Source organism: Martes martes (assembly GCF_963455335.1).
Source record: "Martes martes genome assembly, chromosome: 10".
Lineage (NCBI taxonomy): Eukaryota > Metazoa > Chordata > Mammalia > Carnivora > Mustelidae > Martes > Martes martes.
Window position 1 is genome coordinate 42,014,539 of NC_137898.1, and position 20,695 is coordinate 42,035,233.

The 20,695-nt window shown below is 47.5% G+C and overlaps 1 protein-coding gene across 2 annotated transcripts in view; it reads right to left on the reverse strand.

The window, feature by feature from the left end:
• The window catches only part of NAV2 (neuron navigator 2), a 394,477-nt gene that overhangs the window by 120,409 nt on the left and 253,373 nt on the right, over positions 1 to 20,695 (reverse strand). For both annotated transcript variants that reach the window (XM_080816815.1, XM_080816814.1), the window contains one exon: positions 6,322 to 6,444. In XM_080816815.1, the coding sequence (XP_080672941.1) occupies positions 6,322 to 6,444 (123 nt within the window). The remainder of the gene's footprint in view (positions 1 to 6,321; positions 6,445 to 20,695) is intronic.

Genomic DNA, 20,695 nt, shown 5'->3' on the forward strand with positions numbered 1-20,695 from the left:
CTCTTTTTTTAAAAAAAGATTTTATTTATTTGAGAGAGAGAGCAAGAAAGAGTGAGCGAGTTAGTGCACAAGTCGGGGGAGGAGCAGAGGGAGAGGAAGAAGCAGCCTCCCCACTAAATAGGGACCCTGGGATCATGACCTGAGCCAAAGTCAGATGCTTAACTGACTGAGCCACCCAGGCACCCCACCCCCCCTTCCCTCTTAACACAAACTGTTTTGCACTATTCCCTAAGATTCTAGTGCTTGCATTTTTATTTTATTTTCTTAAAGACTTAAATATTTAAGAGACAGAGAGAGAGAGAGTACGCACACACACTCGAGCAGAGGGGAGGAACAGAGGGAGAGGGAGAAGTGGGCTCCCTGCTGAGCTCGGAGCCTGACTTGGGGCTCTATCCCAGGACCCTGAGATCATGACCTGAGCTGAAATCAAGAATCGGATGCTCAAGGGGGCGCCTGGATAGCTCAGTCAGTTAAGCGTCTGCCTTGGGCTCGGGTCATGATCCCAGGGTCCTGGGATGGAGCCCTGCATCAGGCTCCCTGCTCACTGGGGAGTCTGCTTCTCCCTCTCCCTCTGCCCGCCACTCCCTCTTCTTGTGCTCTCTCTCTCTCTCTCTCTCTGTGTCAAATAAATGAAATCTTAAAAAGGGGGAAAAAAAAAAAAGAGTCAGATGCTCAACCCACTGAGCCATCCAGGTGCCCCGTATGCTTGCATTTTTAGTGACTAGGGGCTCATTTAAAGAGAGGACAGCAGGAGAAGGGCCCAGAGGCAGGGAACGGAAGAGTCTCTGAACCGAGGGCTCCCTAAAGAGGTAGTTGCATCTGGGAGGGTCTGGCAGGCTGGGATTTCAGTTCCAGCGTGGACACCTGCCATCTGTATATGTAACCTGTTGCGTATTTACTGACCGGACCGTCTCAGGGCACCATGACTGTGTCTATGAAACCAGGGTGCTACCTCCTCTCAAAGGGTCAGGGTTAGGAGAAAACGACATCATATCGGTAAGGTGCTCGGCACAGTTCCTCGCATACAGCGATCGTCGGGAAATTGTGACTATCACTGTTTTTGTTATTTTCTGGTCCGTATTAGTTGTCCATCACTGCTGTAACAAATTACTATAAACACGGGAGCAAAAACAACATGAATGGACTATCAGGTCTGTGAGGCGGAAATCCAAACTCAGTCTCATGGACTGAAAGCAGGGTGTTGGCAGGACCGCGCTCACTCCACGGCTCTGGGGGAGGGTCTGTCCCCTCGCACTGTCCCCTTTAGAGAGGCCACAGGCACTCTGGCTGCAGCCCCTCCCTCCACCTTCAGAGCCAGAGGGCAAGGGGAATCCTTACAGCTCAGTGCGCTGCCTGCTCTCCCGCCCCCCTCTTCTACTTTGAAGGACCGGTAATCACACTGGCCCTCCAGGATAATCCAGGCTAATCTCTCTATCTAAACACTGACTGATAAGCAACTGTGATTCCTACCCCCCACCCTGTGGTGTAATACGCCCCCGGGTTCTGGGGATTAAGCTGTGGACACTGTGGGGCCATTACCCTGTCTGCCCTGGGCTTGGAAGGGCGGGCAAGGGAGTGGTTCCCATTTGTGCTTCCTCTCACCTGCATACTGCGGCAGGGGCCGTGTCTAAGGAACACCTGGGTTGGGGACCTACTACCTGGTAAGGGCTCCCACCAATGTCGTCTGCTGCTAGAGACCTTGGGTCTGGATTCAACTCTTCCCTGTAGGTCAGGCCTGAATTGGTGAATACACAGCTGGGTGCCAGGAGGCCGCCTCCATCCACACAAATCCCAAAGCCTGGCAGTGCCCTGGGCCCTTAGACATCTTGTGACAGTCCTGGTGAGGAGGAGGACTGGGCCCGGCAGGCTGGTGAAATACCAGTTGCATAGTTATATCAACACACCATGGGACTCTTAATTCAAGCTGAAACGGGGACAGCTCCGGGCACCAAAGTCAGGGCCCCGGCCAGGAGCTTGGGTAAAGCTTGTAGGATGACTGTGAATCCTCATTTTCCAAACGCAATCTCAATACCGAAAACATTCAGAGCTTGGAGAGCAATGAAAACCCTGTAACAAGAAGGAACAGAAACAGTTTCTTTTTCCTGCTTGGTTTCTTGGCATGACATCAGAGGGCCACTGTCCTTTGGTTCAGGTCTCAGGCTGACGTTTCACCGCACAGCATTCGCTCTGCGCTATTTTTACCACCACTTCAGTTAATAAGAGCCACTGGAGGTCAATAAATATTCTAATGGTGTAGAAGAAAGTAACCGAGTCATTTCAAAGCCCTCCTCCCGACCTAAATGTGCGCAAGGGGCCTGATTTCTGTCCTTGCGTGCACCATCAGTGACACTTGCGTGACCAGGGGACACCATTTAGAAGTAACCACGAACTGCATGTCCGGGATGCCAGCGAGGGCCCCCAGCAGCAGGGCGATGCTGCCCAGGTCACAGACAGCGTCCTGGGAATGGAAGCTTTCCCAGAGCTGAGCTCTACGTTTTGAAAGCACTCAGCTCTTGGGAGTTCAAGAACGTTTGATGGGTCCTGAGCAGACAGCATGCAGGAACTGGCAGGAGTTTAGCAAACCATCTGACGGTCTGTGAGGCCGGCCTCCTAGCTCCCTGGGGCCTATTTCTTCCTCCTCCCAGGCTGCCAACTCAAGGCCCTCCATGTCGAACCGCTCTGTATTTGCCTGTTATCTGGGGCCCGCGACTTGGAACAAGCCACCTTCATTTGTCCCTTTTGATCCTGCCCCCTCTGCCGGCTGGCCACTGATGACTATCAGGTAAAAACTGAAGCCCAGGAGTGGCAACCCCAAAGAGCGACAGCAGATCAAAGGCAGACTTGGCACTGTGGATTTACTCCCATCCCTTCTTACTTCTCAGACACCGGCTGGTGACATATAGGGCTCACAGACTGACAGAGTCCCTATCTCCCAGGCTCTGAAGGTACATATTCCTATCAGTTCCTTTTAATAGCCCTGAAGATACCCCAGCCACGTCCTGCTGCAAACAGTCACGCTCTGTCTGGTAGGTCAGCGTCCTTCCCAGCCTCCCCCTGGAAGAGCTCTAGCTCCCAGGCTGTGCCCGCTGAGGTTAATGATTTTCCTGCGGGCGCCGTGAGGTGATCTGTCCTTCCTGCACTCCTCTTCTCTCGGCTGACGTCTCATCAGGCCCTCAGTACTTTTCCTATTTCCTTCGTAGCCCTCATGTAGTCTGCAGCCTGTGTGTGAACCCTTAAGGACTGGGCTGTCTATTTCATAAAGAACCTCCTAGAAATATCTCAGCTCTGGGACCTTCTTTTTTCAGCTTAAAAGGGAAGAATTCTGGAAAGGTGCTGCGTTTTTTTGTCAGTATTTTTTTTTCACTTGTCTAATTTCAATAATTTAAAGAACACGTTTCTCATTATAGGGACAAGAATAGGATTACCTTGTCTGCAGCCATTTGCATACTACCTTCTAAAAAAATACCTGCACACCATCTGTGGCATTCTCCTTTGATATTTCACATTAAATTGTCTCATGCCAATGCTATTCTTTACCCGAAACAATATTTATAAAATCTTGGGTTTGATGTACTAGTTATACATTTTTTTAAATATTACAATTAAAATGTAAAAGAAATATTTCCCTGTCTGCTATCTAAAATTATTTCCTGGGGCGCCTGGGTGGCTCAGTGGGTTAAAGCCTCTGCCTTCGGCTCAGGTCATGATCCCAGGGTCCTGGGATGGAGCCCCGCATCGGGCTCTCTGCTCGGCAGGGAGCCTGCTTCCTCCTCTCTCTCTGCCTGCCTCTCTGCCTACTTGTGATCTCTCTCTGTCAAATAAATAAATAAAATAAAATAAAAAAATAAAATTATTTCCTATACCACTAATGTTAGCCTCCCTCTTTGGGAAATACTCATCTAGAATACAGTTTTTGGAAAAGATTTGCATGAAGAACTTTATAGCAACAAATCTACTACAATTTCAACTTAGCCAAAGATGAAGCATTTCTATGGTCTATTTATAATAACTTTAGAGATGAATAAAATTTAACATATTCTAGAAAAAAGTAAAATATCTCACTGCCTACAGGTCAAAACTTAATGAAACAGGAGATTTATAAGCATTATTAGATCCTATTTTAAAAAAGAAAATAAAAGCCACTTGAATTCTAGCTTTAAAAGCTGGTGAGTATGGGACACCAGGGTGGCTCAGTTGTTAAGCATCTGCCTTTGGCTCAGGTCATGATCCCAGGGTTCTGGGATCGAGCCCTATGTCTGGCTCTCTGCTTGGTGGGGAGCCTGCTTCTCCCTCTCCCTCTACCTGCCACTCCCCCTGCTTGTGCTCTCTGCCAAATAAATAAAGAAAATCTTTAAAAAACAAAACTGGTCAGTTATCCTTTCAGTCTGAAATGATCACATCTGAGTATTCCAGTCTGGGGAGAACCAGAAGACACCACTGTCCAGTTAGTCCCATCAGAGAGGCTGAGCTGGACAACATAACAAATAGTATCCATTTCTCCAGCCCGCACCCTCAACCCTCCACCTCCACACGCAGGAACAAGCCCAGCTGTGATCTATAATTCCATTAACCCTGCAATGAAGCATTAAATTAAACTGCTTCGCACAGATTCTTCTTCAGCTACAAGGGAAAATGTACCTTGTAAAGCCTGAATTTCATGCTGATAGATTTACTAACCAGCGACATGTTTACAGGAGAATACAAATAAGCAAAATCACTAGGCAAATTGTTGAAATCTCCAGTGGGGTTGATACAACAACGGACTTTCTCCCTGATAATGTTTCCTCTAAAGAGTTTAGTTACAGAGCGCCCCATCCTTAGAAAGAGCAGTTCTCCGGGGCACCTGGGTGGCTCAGCTGCTTAAGTGTCCGTCTCTCGGGTCATGATCTCAGGGTTATGAGATTGAGCCCCGTGCTGGACTCCCTGCTGGGTGTGGAGCCTCCTTGAGATTCTCTCTCTCCCTCTCCTTCTGCCCCTCCCACCCTCCCTCTCTAAAAATAAATAATTTTTTTTTAAAAAGGCAGTATTAAAAAAAAAGAGCAGTTCTTAAGTGGTTCACCATTCTACGGAATTCTCAAACCAATCCTTTTAAATGAATCCATTCCAGGAAGAAGACTGGCTTGAGCTGGCACGGTGGCGATGGGCCTTTGTCATCTCTGGCATAAATCACCACCCTGGACACTGGGGACTCTAAGAAGGGCATATTCAAGTCCGTGGCAGAGCCCGGGCCAGATCCCAAGTTTCTGACAATTGATTCAGTATTCTCTACACCAGCACAGCTTCTTAGCCTTCCTGGAGAGACGATGAAGATTCCTCTTGAGCAAATTTCATTCCTGGGGATAACTTCAGTGTGCCCTAGTTCTCTAAGCCGGAGAGCCACAGACATCACTTAGCTCTTTGTAAAAAGTATATGCAGCTAAGAGAACAGCAAGAAGCTGGGTTTGTGCTGCAAATATGCGGATTTCCGGCACAAGAAAATTAGCACCCCCAAAATGTTTGATGGCCTCAAGCACACACATCTAAATTCCATTTTTGGTCTCATTAGCACACATGGGGAAAGAGGTCAAGTATGCCAGCAAAATTCTTCAATGGTCAGACCACTAAAGGGTACTGAAATCTAGAGACACCGCACAGCAGAGCTGGAAGGGGTCCTGGAAATCATAGAGTTCGAACCCTGCTTTAATGGATTGCTCAAGGTCATAGACTCTATGTGCCAGAGTCAGGGTTACTAAACAGCCTTCTATATGGTAATGTTCTCTGAAGCTCTTGTCGTCTCTGACAGAGGCTGCGACGAGGACCGGGCAAGGGCTAGCCTTTCGGCATCTCAGCACGTGCAGTAGAAACAACATCCCCAAGCCTTGCTTCCCAGGGCCAGGCCGCAGGAGACCCACAGTGAAGCCTGTTCAGCCAAGGCCGGGAGCGCTCCCTTGGGCACCCGGGCCCTCTGTGCATCACCAGGGACTGTGTTTCAAGGTACCATACCTAGAAAGCTGCTGACAGAGGAAGTAAAGTGGATCCCTGGGGCTGGGGCAGTCGACAAAGATGCAGAAGCACAAAATAATGACGCAAACTCCCTGAGCCCAAACTCCCTCTCTTTTTGCTGTCAGAAGCACCACCCTAACCAGGAGCAGGACTCCAGAATCTTCTGCAGTGTGCTCCTACCCGCTGCACCAGCTCCTGACCCCGGGCACGGCTTCGAGGCCTCCCGACCCCTGCATGGGTCACAGCAATGTCCGTCTGCTCTCAATATCACACCCTCACTTCTCAGGCCACTCTGGAATGATCTCTGCACCTGGTCAGTCCCACGTGGAGCAGACTTACCTGTCAGCATCGCCGAGGCCCAGGGACGTATTTCTTTGCAGGGTCTCCCGCACCACAGCCATGCCATCGGGCAGCCGATTCAGGCGACGAGTGTAGAGGCCAAGTCCGCCATCGGTCATGTACCTGCAACAGGACCAGAGGAAGATGCAGGTACACGGTCAAGAGCAATTCGTGCACAACCTTGTTCACATCCAGGAGCCCTGCATGGCCACTCCGTGCTCTAAGGGGGAAGGAAATGAGGCTTTCCCGAGTTCCTTTCTGATCACAGCCCAGGGATTGCTCCGCTGTTGATTCAACCCAAAGGATCACCCACTTGCTGGCAAAAATAGAACTCGGCTTAATTAATCCAAACTCACAGAAATCTATGGAGCAGAAGGGAACTAGTGAACAACATTAACTGTCAGATGTATTCATGACATTCTTTTAATCTGGCAATTATACAAGCAGGTGTCTTACCTAAGTAACGGGAGTGGAACTGACAATCATTAGCAAAGCATAGGAAAAAATATGACAGAAGAGTGCCATGGAAAAAGTGGGCATTTAAAAGAGGGGGAAGAAAAGACAGAGGACAGATGGGCCACCTTTGTCATCACCAGCAAGTTGCTTCTCTGGGTCCTGGGTCTTTCATCTGAACTATGGGAATATTATAGCCTTCCTGTCTCCCCAAGGCACACATGAGAATTCGCCAGGTAAGGCGTATGAAGGTGCTCTGCAATTTGTGTAAGACCAGATACATGGAAGACGTTATTAGGGGTGTCATTATCTGGAAGCGTCTACAATTGTGAATGTCACCTTTGATAGCGACGTCTTAGAGGGTTGTCACAAAACTCTCCAACACTTAGACTAATTTACTCTTCCAGATTTCTTAGTGAGTCCACAAAGCTATCTTCTGATGGAGTCAGTGTTGTCGGGGGAGGGGTGTACCCCTGGAACTTCTTCTGTATAGACAGACATCTGCTACCCAGACCTGTTCCCGAGAGCTTGGCCACCAGCAGGAGGTAGTCTGGGTACAAAGCAGCTTTGCCTTATCTACCCTGCCTCCTTCCCAGCATCCCATAAGGGAGACTGCTTGTGCCATCACTCCCACCTTCAGAGGAGGACAGGAAGGCAAGATAAAAGTTGGGCAGAGCAAGAAACCGACCTTGGGTCCCTTGAATTCCCACATGGGCCCCATCAGATAGACCTGCAAGGTGTCTGAAAATGTAGGGGTCTTACATTTCAAGTGAAATGACATTCATTAAGAAGACCAAGAAGTGGTGATTTTCCTGAAACAGTTCACTGACCTGCATCATGCAGAAAGTTTCACTGCATTTAGTATTTTAGCTTTAGAATACATGAAGTAGATTTTTGAGGGTTGTCAATTCTGGACTTTCTTCTACTTCGAGTTTGGGTCCTTTCTGGGATATATTCTTAGAAACATGGAGTTACCAGATGCTGTGGAGGTCGTCCACGACCAGTAAGTTTCAGTTAGGGGCAGGGAAGATAGTTCTCACTGGCACATCTGGGGTAAGAACTGTCCGTATGCATCAAAAGAATTCTCCTTTAGGTCAGCTTCCAGGACATTAGATCTAAATGAAACTTCTCTGATGTCCCCTCCCACCCACCTTTTATGACATTAATGATCACAGGCAATGCAGTGCCAACCTGGTATAGAGTCTGTTGGAGTACTCAAACCAATTGCTTGTAGTTGTACCAACAACATGACAACAGATTAGACTGAATTTTTCATGCCAGTGTGTCATACAATAAAACAAAAACACTGTAAAAATACTAAAAACCACTGCATTATAGACTGTAAAAGGGTGAATTTTATGAATTGTATCTCAATTAAAAAAAAACAATAAATTACAGCTATAGTTTAAGAATTATTTGTGTAACTACCTTTTAGTGCTTATCTCCTACACTGTCCAATAAGTTCCATGAGGACAGGGACTATTTATACTTTGTTGAACTCTATATCCCATATGCCTAACACATACTTAGCACTCACGACAAATTGTTTTTACTGCATGAAGACCAAAGACAAGCCATAGGATGGAGTTTAGCAAAAACCTTTTGGGAGGACACCAATTACAGGTTTGCTTTCCTCATTTTATTTTATTTTATTTTTAAAAAGATTTTATTTTTTAGGTAATTGCTACACCCAACATGGGGGTCAAACTCACAACCTCAAGATAAAGAGTCATATCCCCTACTGAATGAGCCAGCCAGATGCCCCTTCCTCTTAAAAACAAACAAACAAACAAACAAACAATTCTTTTTTTCTTTTGAAAGTTTATTTTTTTTGTAATCTCCACCTCCAGCGTGGGGTCGAACTCACAACCCTGAGATCAAGAGTTGCATGCGCCACTGACTGAGCCAGCCAGGAGTCCCACGTTTTCCTTCCTCTTAAATGTCAGCAAACATGACATCTAAGATATATGGAAAGGCAAACTGAACTTTTCATCTGCCAGTCTACCCATCCACCGGTCCATCCAACCACTCATCCTCTCAGTGTAATCTAGGGTCCAGGGGTAATCTCCATATACACATCCTCCAGCCAGCACCAGGAGGAAAAAAAAAAAAAAAAAGACTCACCTACATCAAAACACAGTGACTTTGCTAGAGGCTAGACTTTCTGGCTCAAGTGTCCTTTCAAGGAGAATTCAGGGGAAGCTCTTCACAACACAATGTGCTGCACCATTAAACAAGGCAGTTAATTTTGATTTTAGTAAAACCCACCCAGCCATGTCAACTAAAACTTTTCAATGGCGGGGATCTTGCCAAAGGACAAACAAACTCATTTTAGCATTCATCTCCCCGCTGGATTTTTACTGCTGGTGAAACAACACACAACAGTGGGGCGATCACACGCACCCAGGCATGCAGACGAGGCCCCCGTGTTCACAGCCTCGGCTCTCTGCAGAGGTGTGGGCAGGACCCAGCGAGCAGTCTGCAGATGAGTGCAGAGACTTGGCTTAGCACCCAACCCGCTAACACCCGAGCATGCCGTGGTTCTGTCAAAAATGGTGGTGGCAGGGCCCTGGAGAGATGGGTCTGGGTATGTTACCGCGGCCTGTCAGGTGCTGCTGGGAATTCAGGTTTTGTTCAGGCCCAGAGGAGGGGAAGGGCAAGATGAATCAGATCCCCTGCCTTTGCAAATGCACAGAGAGCTAAAGAGTGGCGGAGTTGAATGCAACTGATCTGTGACCCAGCTTGGCTGCAAATCTATTTCATTCATCCTGTGTGAGAGTGGTGGGGGAGGGAATTAGGGAGGGGGGGAAACGGTGAGGAAATGGGGAATTTACATCTTTTCCCAGACATTTGTAAAAACACATATCCGACTACATATAATTTTTATAACAGTCTCAAGAATAAATTCTGTTTTATGTCGTCTCGCTAGGAGATCGTACAGCAATGGAGACAGCTGTCACTATGACCAGGCTCACACTCAGGAATCTAATAATGTAAAGTATTTATTTCTAAATTATTACCTACTGATTCCAACGGTCTCATTTACAAAACGCTCTCTCTGTTTTTAAATAACTCTTGTATTCTCAATGAAAAATATAATTTTGGTTTTTTTTAATATTTTATTTATTTATTTGAGAGAGAGAGAGACAATGAGAGAGAGAGAGAGTATGAGAGGAGAGAGGTCAGTGGGAGAAACAGACTCACTGGCAAGCAGAGAGCTTGATGTGGGACTCGATCCCAGGACTCCAGGATCATGACCTGAGCCAAAGGCAGTTGTCCAACCAACTGAGCACCCAGGCGCCTCCTATAATTTTGGTTTGACCCAGATTTGTGTAGGAACTGGCTACAGGTTATATGAATATAGACTGCCTTCCTCAAGTCAATCCCTCAGGAAAGCATAATTTACAGGTGAGGCAGTCCCTGGTGTGTGTCCATGTTAATCACCAGCCCTGGTCCAGGAGGGCTGAGAAGGCTTGTGTTCCTGACGGTGGGGTAGGGGCCGGGGAGCCACGGCCACACCCCGTCTTTGGAGCTTCAGTGAGGCTCCCACTGGGTACAGATCAAAGGGTTTGTGTGAGGTCACAAGGAAAGGAAGCAGCAGATCCAGGGACTGGAACCTCGAGCACCAGCACTAGGGCTCCTTCTCCTTGGGGAAAATGAGTAATTCGAGCTGAAGCCTATCGGCATGTCGGTAACATCCTAATGTTTCTTGGTGGGGTCCTGACTAAGCCACCAAGCAGCTCACCAATTTCCACATTATGGTCTCGAGTTCTGCAGTGATGTGTGCAGAGGCTCAGTCTCTACCTTCCACAGCTGGCCCGGAGGGCCCCCTACCCCACCCCAATGGAGCCTGGGCTGACAACACAAGGGGGGTGTTTTCTTTTCAAGGCTTGTTCACCCTGGGCTGGCCCATGAGAATAAGAGCTAACAACAGGGCTCTCTTGTCAGGAAGACCTGGGTTCAAATGTCTCCTCTGCCCCTTGCCGGATGGGCGACCTTGGGGACATCCTTACTAGTAAGAACTAAAGGTTATGGAGGCTACCGGGGTATGTGCTAAGTGCTTCTCATAAGTCACGATACTGTACCTTCAAGGCTTGTATCAAGTGTATTATCTGTTTTCCAGATGAGGACAACGAAATTGTGGTCAGGATCACAGTGCCAGGTTCATGGGTTCAAATCCCAGCTCTGTGTCATACTTTTCGGTGTAATTCCTTTGAGTTTCATTTCCTCGGCTACAAGATGGGCAAAACTACAGAATAACTTCACAGGGCTTCTGTGGGCTAAAGGCGCCGCCGTATATGAAGCCCAGTGCTTGGGAGCACTTCAAATGTATTAGCTGTTGTGAATCTCGATGCCAATGACTGCCCACAACACAGAGTAGTGACTGTGCATCCCCCTTCTCACTTTTTAATCGCACAACTAGTAGGTACCAGGCTCTGTACTAGGCTGGGGTTACAGAGGTAGAAAGACCTAGTTCCTGCAATCTACAGGGGACTTGCGACATTGAACAGATAATTCTACTATAACATGAAGAGCGGTGTTACAGATGGATGTAGGACAGGCTCAGGGCACACAGGGGGAGGAGTCATAGAGGAGCTATGTAAGCTGGCCATTGAGGGGTGCATAGGAGTTCGCCAGTCACAGGAGGAGTCTGGGCACATGGGTATCACATACAAATGCAAAGAGAAATGGAGAGGAGGGTTCAGTTGGGAAGCCGGAAGGTAGATCATTCTGTGGCTGGAGCATCAGGAATAGACAGGAGCCAGGTGGCACCGGCACTGGGGCTCAGTTGGGGAGCCAGGTGGGTTGAGACCTCTGACCTGGAGCCCTGGAAGCTATGAAGGTACTAAGCCAATGACTAACAGGCTGGCTTCTGGGTCAAAGAGAACACTGACTTTTCAAACCTCCTGTCATTCAATACTCCGGTTTGGGTGAGCATTTTCTCGCCAGTGATCCCTTCTACAGACATTTCAAAATGCAACACTTGTCTGAATCCCATCTGTGTTGTCTCAGCCAGTTGGGGGAATGACCAGATTTGTAGGGTAGACTCACCAGCCCTCAGGCCAGAAGAGATCTGTGAACACCACATGCCTATTATGAGGAACATTCTAGACAAAATAGGTGCATTCTATGTAACTGACACCAGCTACGACAAAGCTTTGGAATCTAATAGGACCTGTTAGAACAAATACACCAGATTTTGAAGCCAACGTTTCACCAGTAGGTCTCTTCTTTAAATGTAATGAGACAACGACGGGAAACAAGTGAAACTGGCTTTGTGAATCACCTTCAGAAGGAGGGGAAGCTGGCTCGTCATTCCCAGAGTTCACAGCGCAACACGGCCTTCGGAAGTAACACAAACTGACTTCCACTAATCACAAAAAGAAATCACCTTCTGTCAAGGACTGGGGGAGGGGGGAGTGGACGGGAAGGGGAAGAAACGCATACCGACTTCATCAGGCTCAGTGGATTTCTAACAGAGCATGGCGTGAAAAAACAAAACAGCAGAAACATTCAGATGCAAAGAATGAAAGTAGAATAAAACGGGGGAAAAAAATCAAGCCTAGGTAATTGTTTTTTCTTCAAAGATGGGTCGACCTGTCTATATGTTTTGGATACACTTTTGACTTAAACGCGAAGATAGCAAAGAAAATGGCATATGAGAAAAAAAATATACACATAACATGTACGATTCCTTATCAATAGCAACATAACTATATGAGCACATATGTCAGCACATACTTTGTTGCATATGGTTAAAGGAAAAGGCTGCGGGCTGATGGAAAGTCCCTACAGATGAGCATCTCCCCAGTGTCCAGGACCCCAACAACATATGCCTTCCCCAGAGCCCCACTGCCCCCCAGCAATGCTGCACAACACGTACTCTACAGGTTTATGAGCATGTGAATTGAGTTTCAGGACAAACCTGTACAAGGACGCCGGTAGTTTAGGGCCTCTTAGAAGTCAGATGAATAAACATCACTCTGGGTTACAGAAGGACAAATGGACAAACCAGTCTAACAAAGCTGCCTGCGCCTTTTTGAAAAAAGCTGATCTCTAGAAAAGAAGCTGCTCCATTTGACTTAAGGGAAGAAGAGAATGCATTTGCAATGCAAAAATAGGTTGGGGGGAGTGGGTTTAATTTTTCAGAGCTAATTTTAAAACCATACTACTAAAACTTAAGCAAAGACTTAAAACTCTACGAAGGAAACATTTGGAAACCACTCTGTCCTCAAAAGTTTAGGCACCCAACCTGAGGCAAATGTGGCATATTTCGTGCCTCTCCCACCATCCTGGTCCTAACCTCCACCCCAAATGACAACCACAGAGACACATTACCCAGTGACTCTAATACCCTCCTCATGAAATATCTTTAACATAAAAACTTTTTTATTTTTTAAAGATACACCCAACGTGGGGCTTGAACTTACAACCCTGAGATCAAAAGTCTGCCTGAGCCAGCCAGGCACCCCTTTCTTTAATATTTTAAAATCAGATAAAAGTAAGCTCTAATCAAAGCCAGTGGTGCAACTTCATTGTTCTATTACTGGCCAAAGGAAACAAAGCCAACAGCTGCCTTTGGAGAAAGCGTAAGGTTTGCATGTCTTTCTCAGTTAAGTTTCCCTGTAACCACAGCACTTTATAATTAATCTGGACTGGACAACACAAGTAATCAAGGAACATTTCTTTGACTTTCATGGCTTTTGGGGAAGTCTTCCAGCGACTCTGCTGGCTAAGGCAGAGGGGAGGTGTGGACCCAGAGACTCTGAGCCATTTCCTACCTTTCTGCTTGATGCAGAGTTGGGTACCTTTCAGCACCGCTCCCCACTGTGGCTCTTCAGGACATCACCAAGATGGTATATCCCTCTTTTTAGGAAGAGGTGGGAGGTCACTTCTCATCTCCAGCAAAACCTCCGCTTACTTTGTTCAAGCCTGGAGCAGCCCCCTGAGGCCTTGCCATGAGCCACCTCAGCTCAGCGCACAGACGGCCATGAGTGGCCACCCGGGAATCCCCACAGCTCAGTGCGCGCTGGCCCCTTCCTGGCTTGTCTGCATTTCACTTTCATCGCACCGCGTCCTGGCTGCAAGGTGAGCCAGATGACTGGGCAGACCCGGCTGATCCTGATTCTCTGATCCTGGGTGCGGCAGGAAGTGAAGCTTGCAGCAGAAGCAAACCGGGCTCCAGAGGCCTGGAGTCTGCTCTGCTAGCCTGGTCACCAGAGCATGCCTCTCTGGGGAGCACTACGAAGGCGTTGCTAAGCTAGTCAAACAGGAGCTCCTTTTCAGTAGGCCATGGGGACAGAGGCAGGAGCAGGAAAAGGCAGGCCTGAGTAAAGGAAGAGACAAAGCGTCCCAGAGGTCCCCTTTAAGCCTCACCAGGGGAAATGGGTACGACAGACTTTATTTCCTAAAGCTAGGTGCTGCAAAGCTGCTGGACGAGAACAGAAGCACAGTGGGGGAGGTTCTTGCAACAAAACAACACGAGCTGAGCTTCGAGACCTCACCTGCCGCTCATAATAGGGGCCATGGACGAGCAGCTTCGCTGTCACCTGGCAAGTTTTTAGAACTGCTGTATCCCAGACCTCCTGAATCAGACTCCCCCAGGTTCAGTAAGACCCCCAGGTGGTTCTAATGCACATTACAGCTGGGAAGTCCTGGTCTCAGGCAGTGGTCTCTGCAGGGAGGAAAATAAAACAATCCAAAGGAGCAAAAACTAAGGTGCTTCTATTTGTATGTATTTCTTATCATGTCACTTTTGGTTCCTGTGTTTCGTGCAGGTTTTACACTATATGCAATATTCCAGTAACACGGTGCATATATTTTAAAAACAAACATAATGTCTAATGCAGGAACAAGCTCTCTATTTATACCATCAAAAACAGGTCCAAGAGCACTATCTAAAGCAGAAATTCCTAAACCATACGTTACAGACTCCAGGCCACACATGTGCAAGATGTGCACCCAGTTGAGTCAGCTCAAAGGCTCCTGCTGGGCCCCATGTGAGCAGTCCCCCTGAGTTAGGGCAGAAGGGGCTCCTGGCTGAACCCGTCCTTTCAGCATATTCTGCAAGTTCTCACATAGCAAGACTTGTGCTTGTGTTTGCTATCAACTGACCCCACAGTGGCACGTGGCACAGCTGTAACTCCTGTCACCCTGCATTTTAGCACCCAGACTCGATTTCACCATGGCTGTGGCTTTGCACTTGCTCTCACCACACTCCGAGCAGGAGTGATTGATCAAGTGGGAAAATTCTTGCAGGGTGAAGAAACACGCTGCTGCCAAGATCTTGTGTCTTCTGAAAAATGCAGTGTGAATATTCACAGATTCCACAAAATTCCACTTAGCACGAATGTCCATAGTATTTTGGCTCAGCTTACCTAGGATGCTGACATGTATAAACCCCACAGGCATTTTAATGCAAAAGAGTCCATAATTTGCTAATAAAATAGACTCGACCCCACAGAGAGCCAGGGATTCTAACAGTGAATTTTTCACCCCTCTTTAAATAAATACACACATGTAAAATTTTCACTGCAATCCCTAATGATGCTTGTTTAAAACAGGAATTGGCAGGGCATCTTTCTGAAGAAAGGCTGCACGGTTTGGAAATCGGACAGTCCCCTGTGTCTAGAATCTGCTCTGGCCTGAATTATCTTTATTGTGGTTCAACTGTCAGTAGGGGATTGTAGCAAGTATTTCTAGCACTGGCAGGAAGCTTTTTGTCCACCTACTGAAAGATGAAACACATTCTCACACGCAGGAGACAGTCCTCTAGACAAAGCCCCTTTAAGCTCTTTCTTGGAACAAACAGATGGTGAGAGGAGACTGACTTATATTCAGGAATTCTCCAACTTAAAATACACCTGAATCATCTGGGGACCCTAAGACAATGTAGATTCCAAGGCCCAGCTTTCCAGATGCGGGGTGTCATTCGTGGGACCCAAACCTTGCATTTTTAAACAGATTTTTTTAAAAAAGCATTTTGCGGTTTATGTGAACTTGTCCAGAAAGCAGAGTTCCCACAGACGCCCTCTCCTCTGCCACCATGTTCCTTATTATTAACACTTCATATTAGTGTGGTCCGCTTGTTACAACCGATGCACCAGTACTGATGGATTCTTATTAACTCCAAACTCCAGAGTTCCCATTAGGGTGCACTCTGTGTTGTATAGCTCTATAGGTTGACAGACACATAATATCATGTACCCTGCATTATGGTATCATACAAGAATAGTATTAATGCCCCCCAGTGTCCCGTGTTCCCCCTAATCATCCCTTCCCCCAAATTGGCATTTTGAACAGACATGTAAGTAATTCTCCTGCAGGCAGTCAGGGTCAGACTGTGAGAAATGCTGCCTTAAATCTTGAGGCTTGGATGGAGGAACTGTGAGCTACATGGGCCTCAGTTTCCCTAAGAGTTAAAGAGTCACCACCATATGACTACAGTATAATTGTAATTTACATTCCAAATCCTCCTAGTAACTAGTCTTGACCCTCCATATTAAGGGGGCAGTACCCATGTTAACGGCACCCGATCCCTGATGGCCGTTTCATCTCAGGTCAAAGCTTGGTAAGAGTTGTTAAAACTCCAAGCCTCTACTAAAAGTGCCAGTTAAGTCATGTCCTTGGACATACAGGCCTACAGACCTCAGAACTGTGTGTCTGTGGAAGCCCAGGCTGGGAAGGGACGTGAGAGGACGGCAGCAGGCATGCTGAATACAGAGGATCACAGGCGTTATGTGGATGGCTCCTCAGTATGGGAGATGCCACAATCCCATTCCCCTACCCTGAAAAGCCTTCTGCTTTGCCTAAAGAACCCCTCCTCCCAGGCACTTCTTCCATACTGGAGGCATGCCTGTGAATCCCCTGGAGGCTGCTATATTTTATCATTCTTATGATTTCTTTTTTCTTTTTTTAAAGATGTATGAGAGAGAGGGAAAGAGGGAGGGAGCGTGCACATTTGCATGTGAGCGGGGGAGGGGCAGAGGAAGAATCCCAAGCAGACTCCTGGGTGAGCGCAGAGCCCAACATGGGGCTTGATCTTATGACCCTGAGATCATGACCTGAGCCGAAATTAAGAGTCGGATGCTCAACCAACTGAGCCACCCAGGTGCCCCATCATTCTTCTGATTTCTGCTATAACTCCCCAACCCCAAAAGTGCTCTACGATGCAACTTTTCACACTAGGTCAGAGAAATTTATGTTGGCATTTGGGATTATGTGATCCCTTCTGAAGATGACTAGAACCTGAGGGTGGAATCAGACATCTAGGGTCTCTCTCTCTCTTCTGGTTTCACGAGACACCCCCAGGTCATGACCACAGTCGTTACCAGATGAGGGAGAGGCCAGCTGGAGTTTTGGTTCAGGTCTGTGCAAGTTTTGCACTGTCTTACCTAGACTGCGGCTGAAAGCAATGTCAGGGCGCACTGAGAATAGACAGAGGAAGAACGAAACCTACTTGTCAGTGGGAGACGGACTCCTTCTGCAGACAGACGGAGGCATGAAGGAGGCCTGGGGAATGCCACCCAATATCCACAAACAACTTGGCTTCTGGAAGTACTGGGGGCTGCAGGGAGCACTGCCCTCGAGTCCTATGCAGGGTGTTGCTCTACAGACGGCCCCCATTTTGAGGTTTTGTCATGTGTAAGACACATTTATGCAGCCCCTACTGTGCGGAAGGCACTGGCCTGGGTGCCACGGATAGGAGAAGCAGACTTAGTCCTTGGCCTTGAGGGGCTGAGTGCAGACATGCAGATATTTGCATGGGGTTCAGCAAAGGCCAGAGCAGCAAGAGGGACCAAAAAGATTCTTAGATCAAGAGGTATGCTAGGGGCAACTCGAAGGATGAGAGGGTGTCTGCCAGGCAGCCTGGAGAATGGCAAGGAAATTAGATCGTTCATAGAGACACACATGTGCAAAATACAAAGGGTCTAAAAATTTGAGTACAATGAATTCACTGTGTGGCCTCAGATGTTAAAGTTCTACCAGGTAGCACTTTCATTAAAAAAAAAAAAAAAAATCATTATTCTGGGGGTGCCTGGGTGGCTCAGTCAGTTTGGCATCCAACTATTGATTTCGGCTCAGGTCATGATCTCGGGGTCCTGACAGCCCTCCCTCAGTGTGGAGCCTGCTTAAGATTTGCCCTCTCCCTCCGCTCCTCCCCCTTCCCATTCTCTCTCCCCCACTAAAAAAAAGAAATCATTATTCTGGGCATTCATTCTAGATGGGATTCAGTAAATGTATTCCAACTCAAAGAAACAGATCTGCAGGGCCTCTGGACTTCAAGGGTGGGGATTAAGGCAAACTGGGTGACCACAGGATGCTCAAATTACCTGCCACTAAATCCAGCAAGACCAGGAGACACAACAGCTGACACAGAGACGCCGGGCCCCGTGCACTTTTCCATGTGTCTGCGTGCACTGGGTCACCTTCAGACACAGCACTCGGGCAGCTGGGAACTCTCTGTGGGCGTGGGCCCATCTCCGGGACAGGGCGGGAGTTTGAAAATGTGTATTTCATGTTGCAGATTTACCATTTTAAACCAACAAATAAAAATACCCACTGTTTTTTGTAGTCTATTCTATAAAGTCTAACAAAATCCTGGTTAGGAGGTGCCTGAGTGGCTCAGCTGGTAAAGTATCCAACTTGCAGCTTCAGCTGAAACCGAACCATGACCATTTTCAGCTCCGGTCATGATCTCAGGGGCCTGGGATGGAGCCCCATGTTGGGCTCTGCGCTCAGCAGGGAGCCTGGTTGGTGGGAACTGTTAAGGATACAGTGATTCTCAAAAGTCATACCTATGCTCACCCTCACCACATCCCCTTCTCAAAAATCAGAGTGTGAGGTCTTTATGTTAATCAGGAAGGGATTAAAATAAAGTTTAAAAACCAGCCGTTTTTCCTCCCAGAGTTCAGACTCTGGACTACCTAAGCAGCAGGCCCTCCGTATCAAGAGACTCTCCAGAAATGACAGACGACGCATAGGCTCTATTCCTGTGGAGGGGAGAGGGCTGCGGCTGGGAGTACAGAGAGGCCCACCCCATGCCTCAGCCAAGTCCAGTTGATCTTACAGCTGCCTCTTCGGGGTCCCAGCACCCCCAAACAGCTGTGCAGCATAATCCTGGTAAAATAAGCTATGGTAGAAATCCTGAAAATCTTTTTTTTTTAAAATATTTTATTTATTTATTTGAGAGAGAGACAGTGAGAGAGAGCATGAATGAGGAGAAGGTCAGAGGGAGAAGCAGACTTCCCATGGAGCTGGGAGCCTGATGCGGGACTCGATCCCGGAACTCCAGGATCATGACCTGAGCTCAAGGCAGTTGCTTAGCCAATTGAGCCACCCAGAAGCCCCAGAAATCCTGAAAATCTTTTTTTTTTAAATATTTTATTTATTTGACAGAGATCACAAGTAGGCAGAGAGGCAGGCAGAGAGAGAGGAGGAAGCAGGCTCCCTGCCGAGCAGAGAGCCCGACGCAGGGCTCGATCCCAGGACCCTGAGATCATGACCCGAGCCGAAGGCAGAGGCTTACCCCACTGAGCCACCCAGGCGCCCCGAAATCCTGAAAATCTTAAAAATACAACAAAATCCTAAAGTGAAAAGGCACTGCATGCAAACCAACGTCCACTGGAAAAGGAAAATCAGTCCAGGCTCCAGCTGGGCACGTCCCCAGCAGCACCTGAGTCCTTCTCAGGGAAACCAGAGAAAAATGCCCTTTTTCTACCAAGGCCAATAAAAGTGCGTCTTACAAGACGTACCAAGAAGTGCCTGTGGGGGGTGACATAGCACAAATCCCCCAAAACAGACGATGGGCTTCTCAGTGACTAAACACTGCTCATCTGTCCTCTGACATGGAGCGTTCTCAGTCCCAGTGCCCTGCCTTACCCAGCAGATTAGTGCTGAAACGAAGACCACACCCCCTCCCTCCCACTTAGGATAAGGTCCCACCTCTCAAACTTCACCTTACGTGCAACTGAACATTACACAAAATACCAAAAATATGCAGGCTCACAGGACTACGGGATACTAGATCTTTGGGGGAAGATCTAAGATAAATGACTCGACCCAATGACATTTCTGATGCGGAACCGAGATTTACTGAGTTTAAGTGATACGCACACGGACAGATGACTGGAGAGCGGACGCTGATGTGGTTTCATTTTCACGTGGTGTTGCGTTCAGCAAGTTCACTGGGCTCAACAAATCTTTCATCATAAAAATAAAAGCTTGACTCCTTTATTTTACATTTTAGTGTAACTGCTTCTCCGTCTCCTTGTGCTCCAGCCTCTCACCCACCAAGTTCAGTAAAGGTAAGATCATTGTTATTGTCACTACTATTTTAGGACCGGTATTTTTGCTTCGATATCCTTAGTCCCTAGAACTGTGCCCAGAATGCTTGAGATAAGCACCTAAAAATGTTTTTGGTGGACCGAATGCAAGAATAAACAACCACCAAGAATGTGATTGCTTTTATGTCTAACACGTGTTAAACATTTGGGGAATAGAAAGAAAAATAAAACATCCTTGCATCTGTTTAGAGATAAGTCAGACACTATTAATAGCGGGCTGTATAACCCTGAAGGCTCCAAGGACGACTGCTAGGAAGATGGGGCAGAGGCAGCGAGGAAGACAATGCAAGGAGGGAGGAGTCACAGGTCCCATCCGAGGAACAGCAGGGTTGATCAGGGGCCCCAGGGTAGGGAACACTGTCACAGCCACACTGGGTGGCATCCTGGATCCGAGCTGACTGCAGTCTTGTCCCCCACAGCTAAATTCCCCACTGTCCATGATTTTTATTTTCATTTTTTAAAAAAGATGTTATTTATTTATTTGACAGAGACAGCAGAGAGGCAACACAAGCAAGGGGAGTCAGAGAGGGAGAAGCAGGCTTCCTGCCAAGCAGGGAGCCTGATGCGGAACTCGA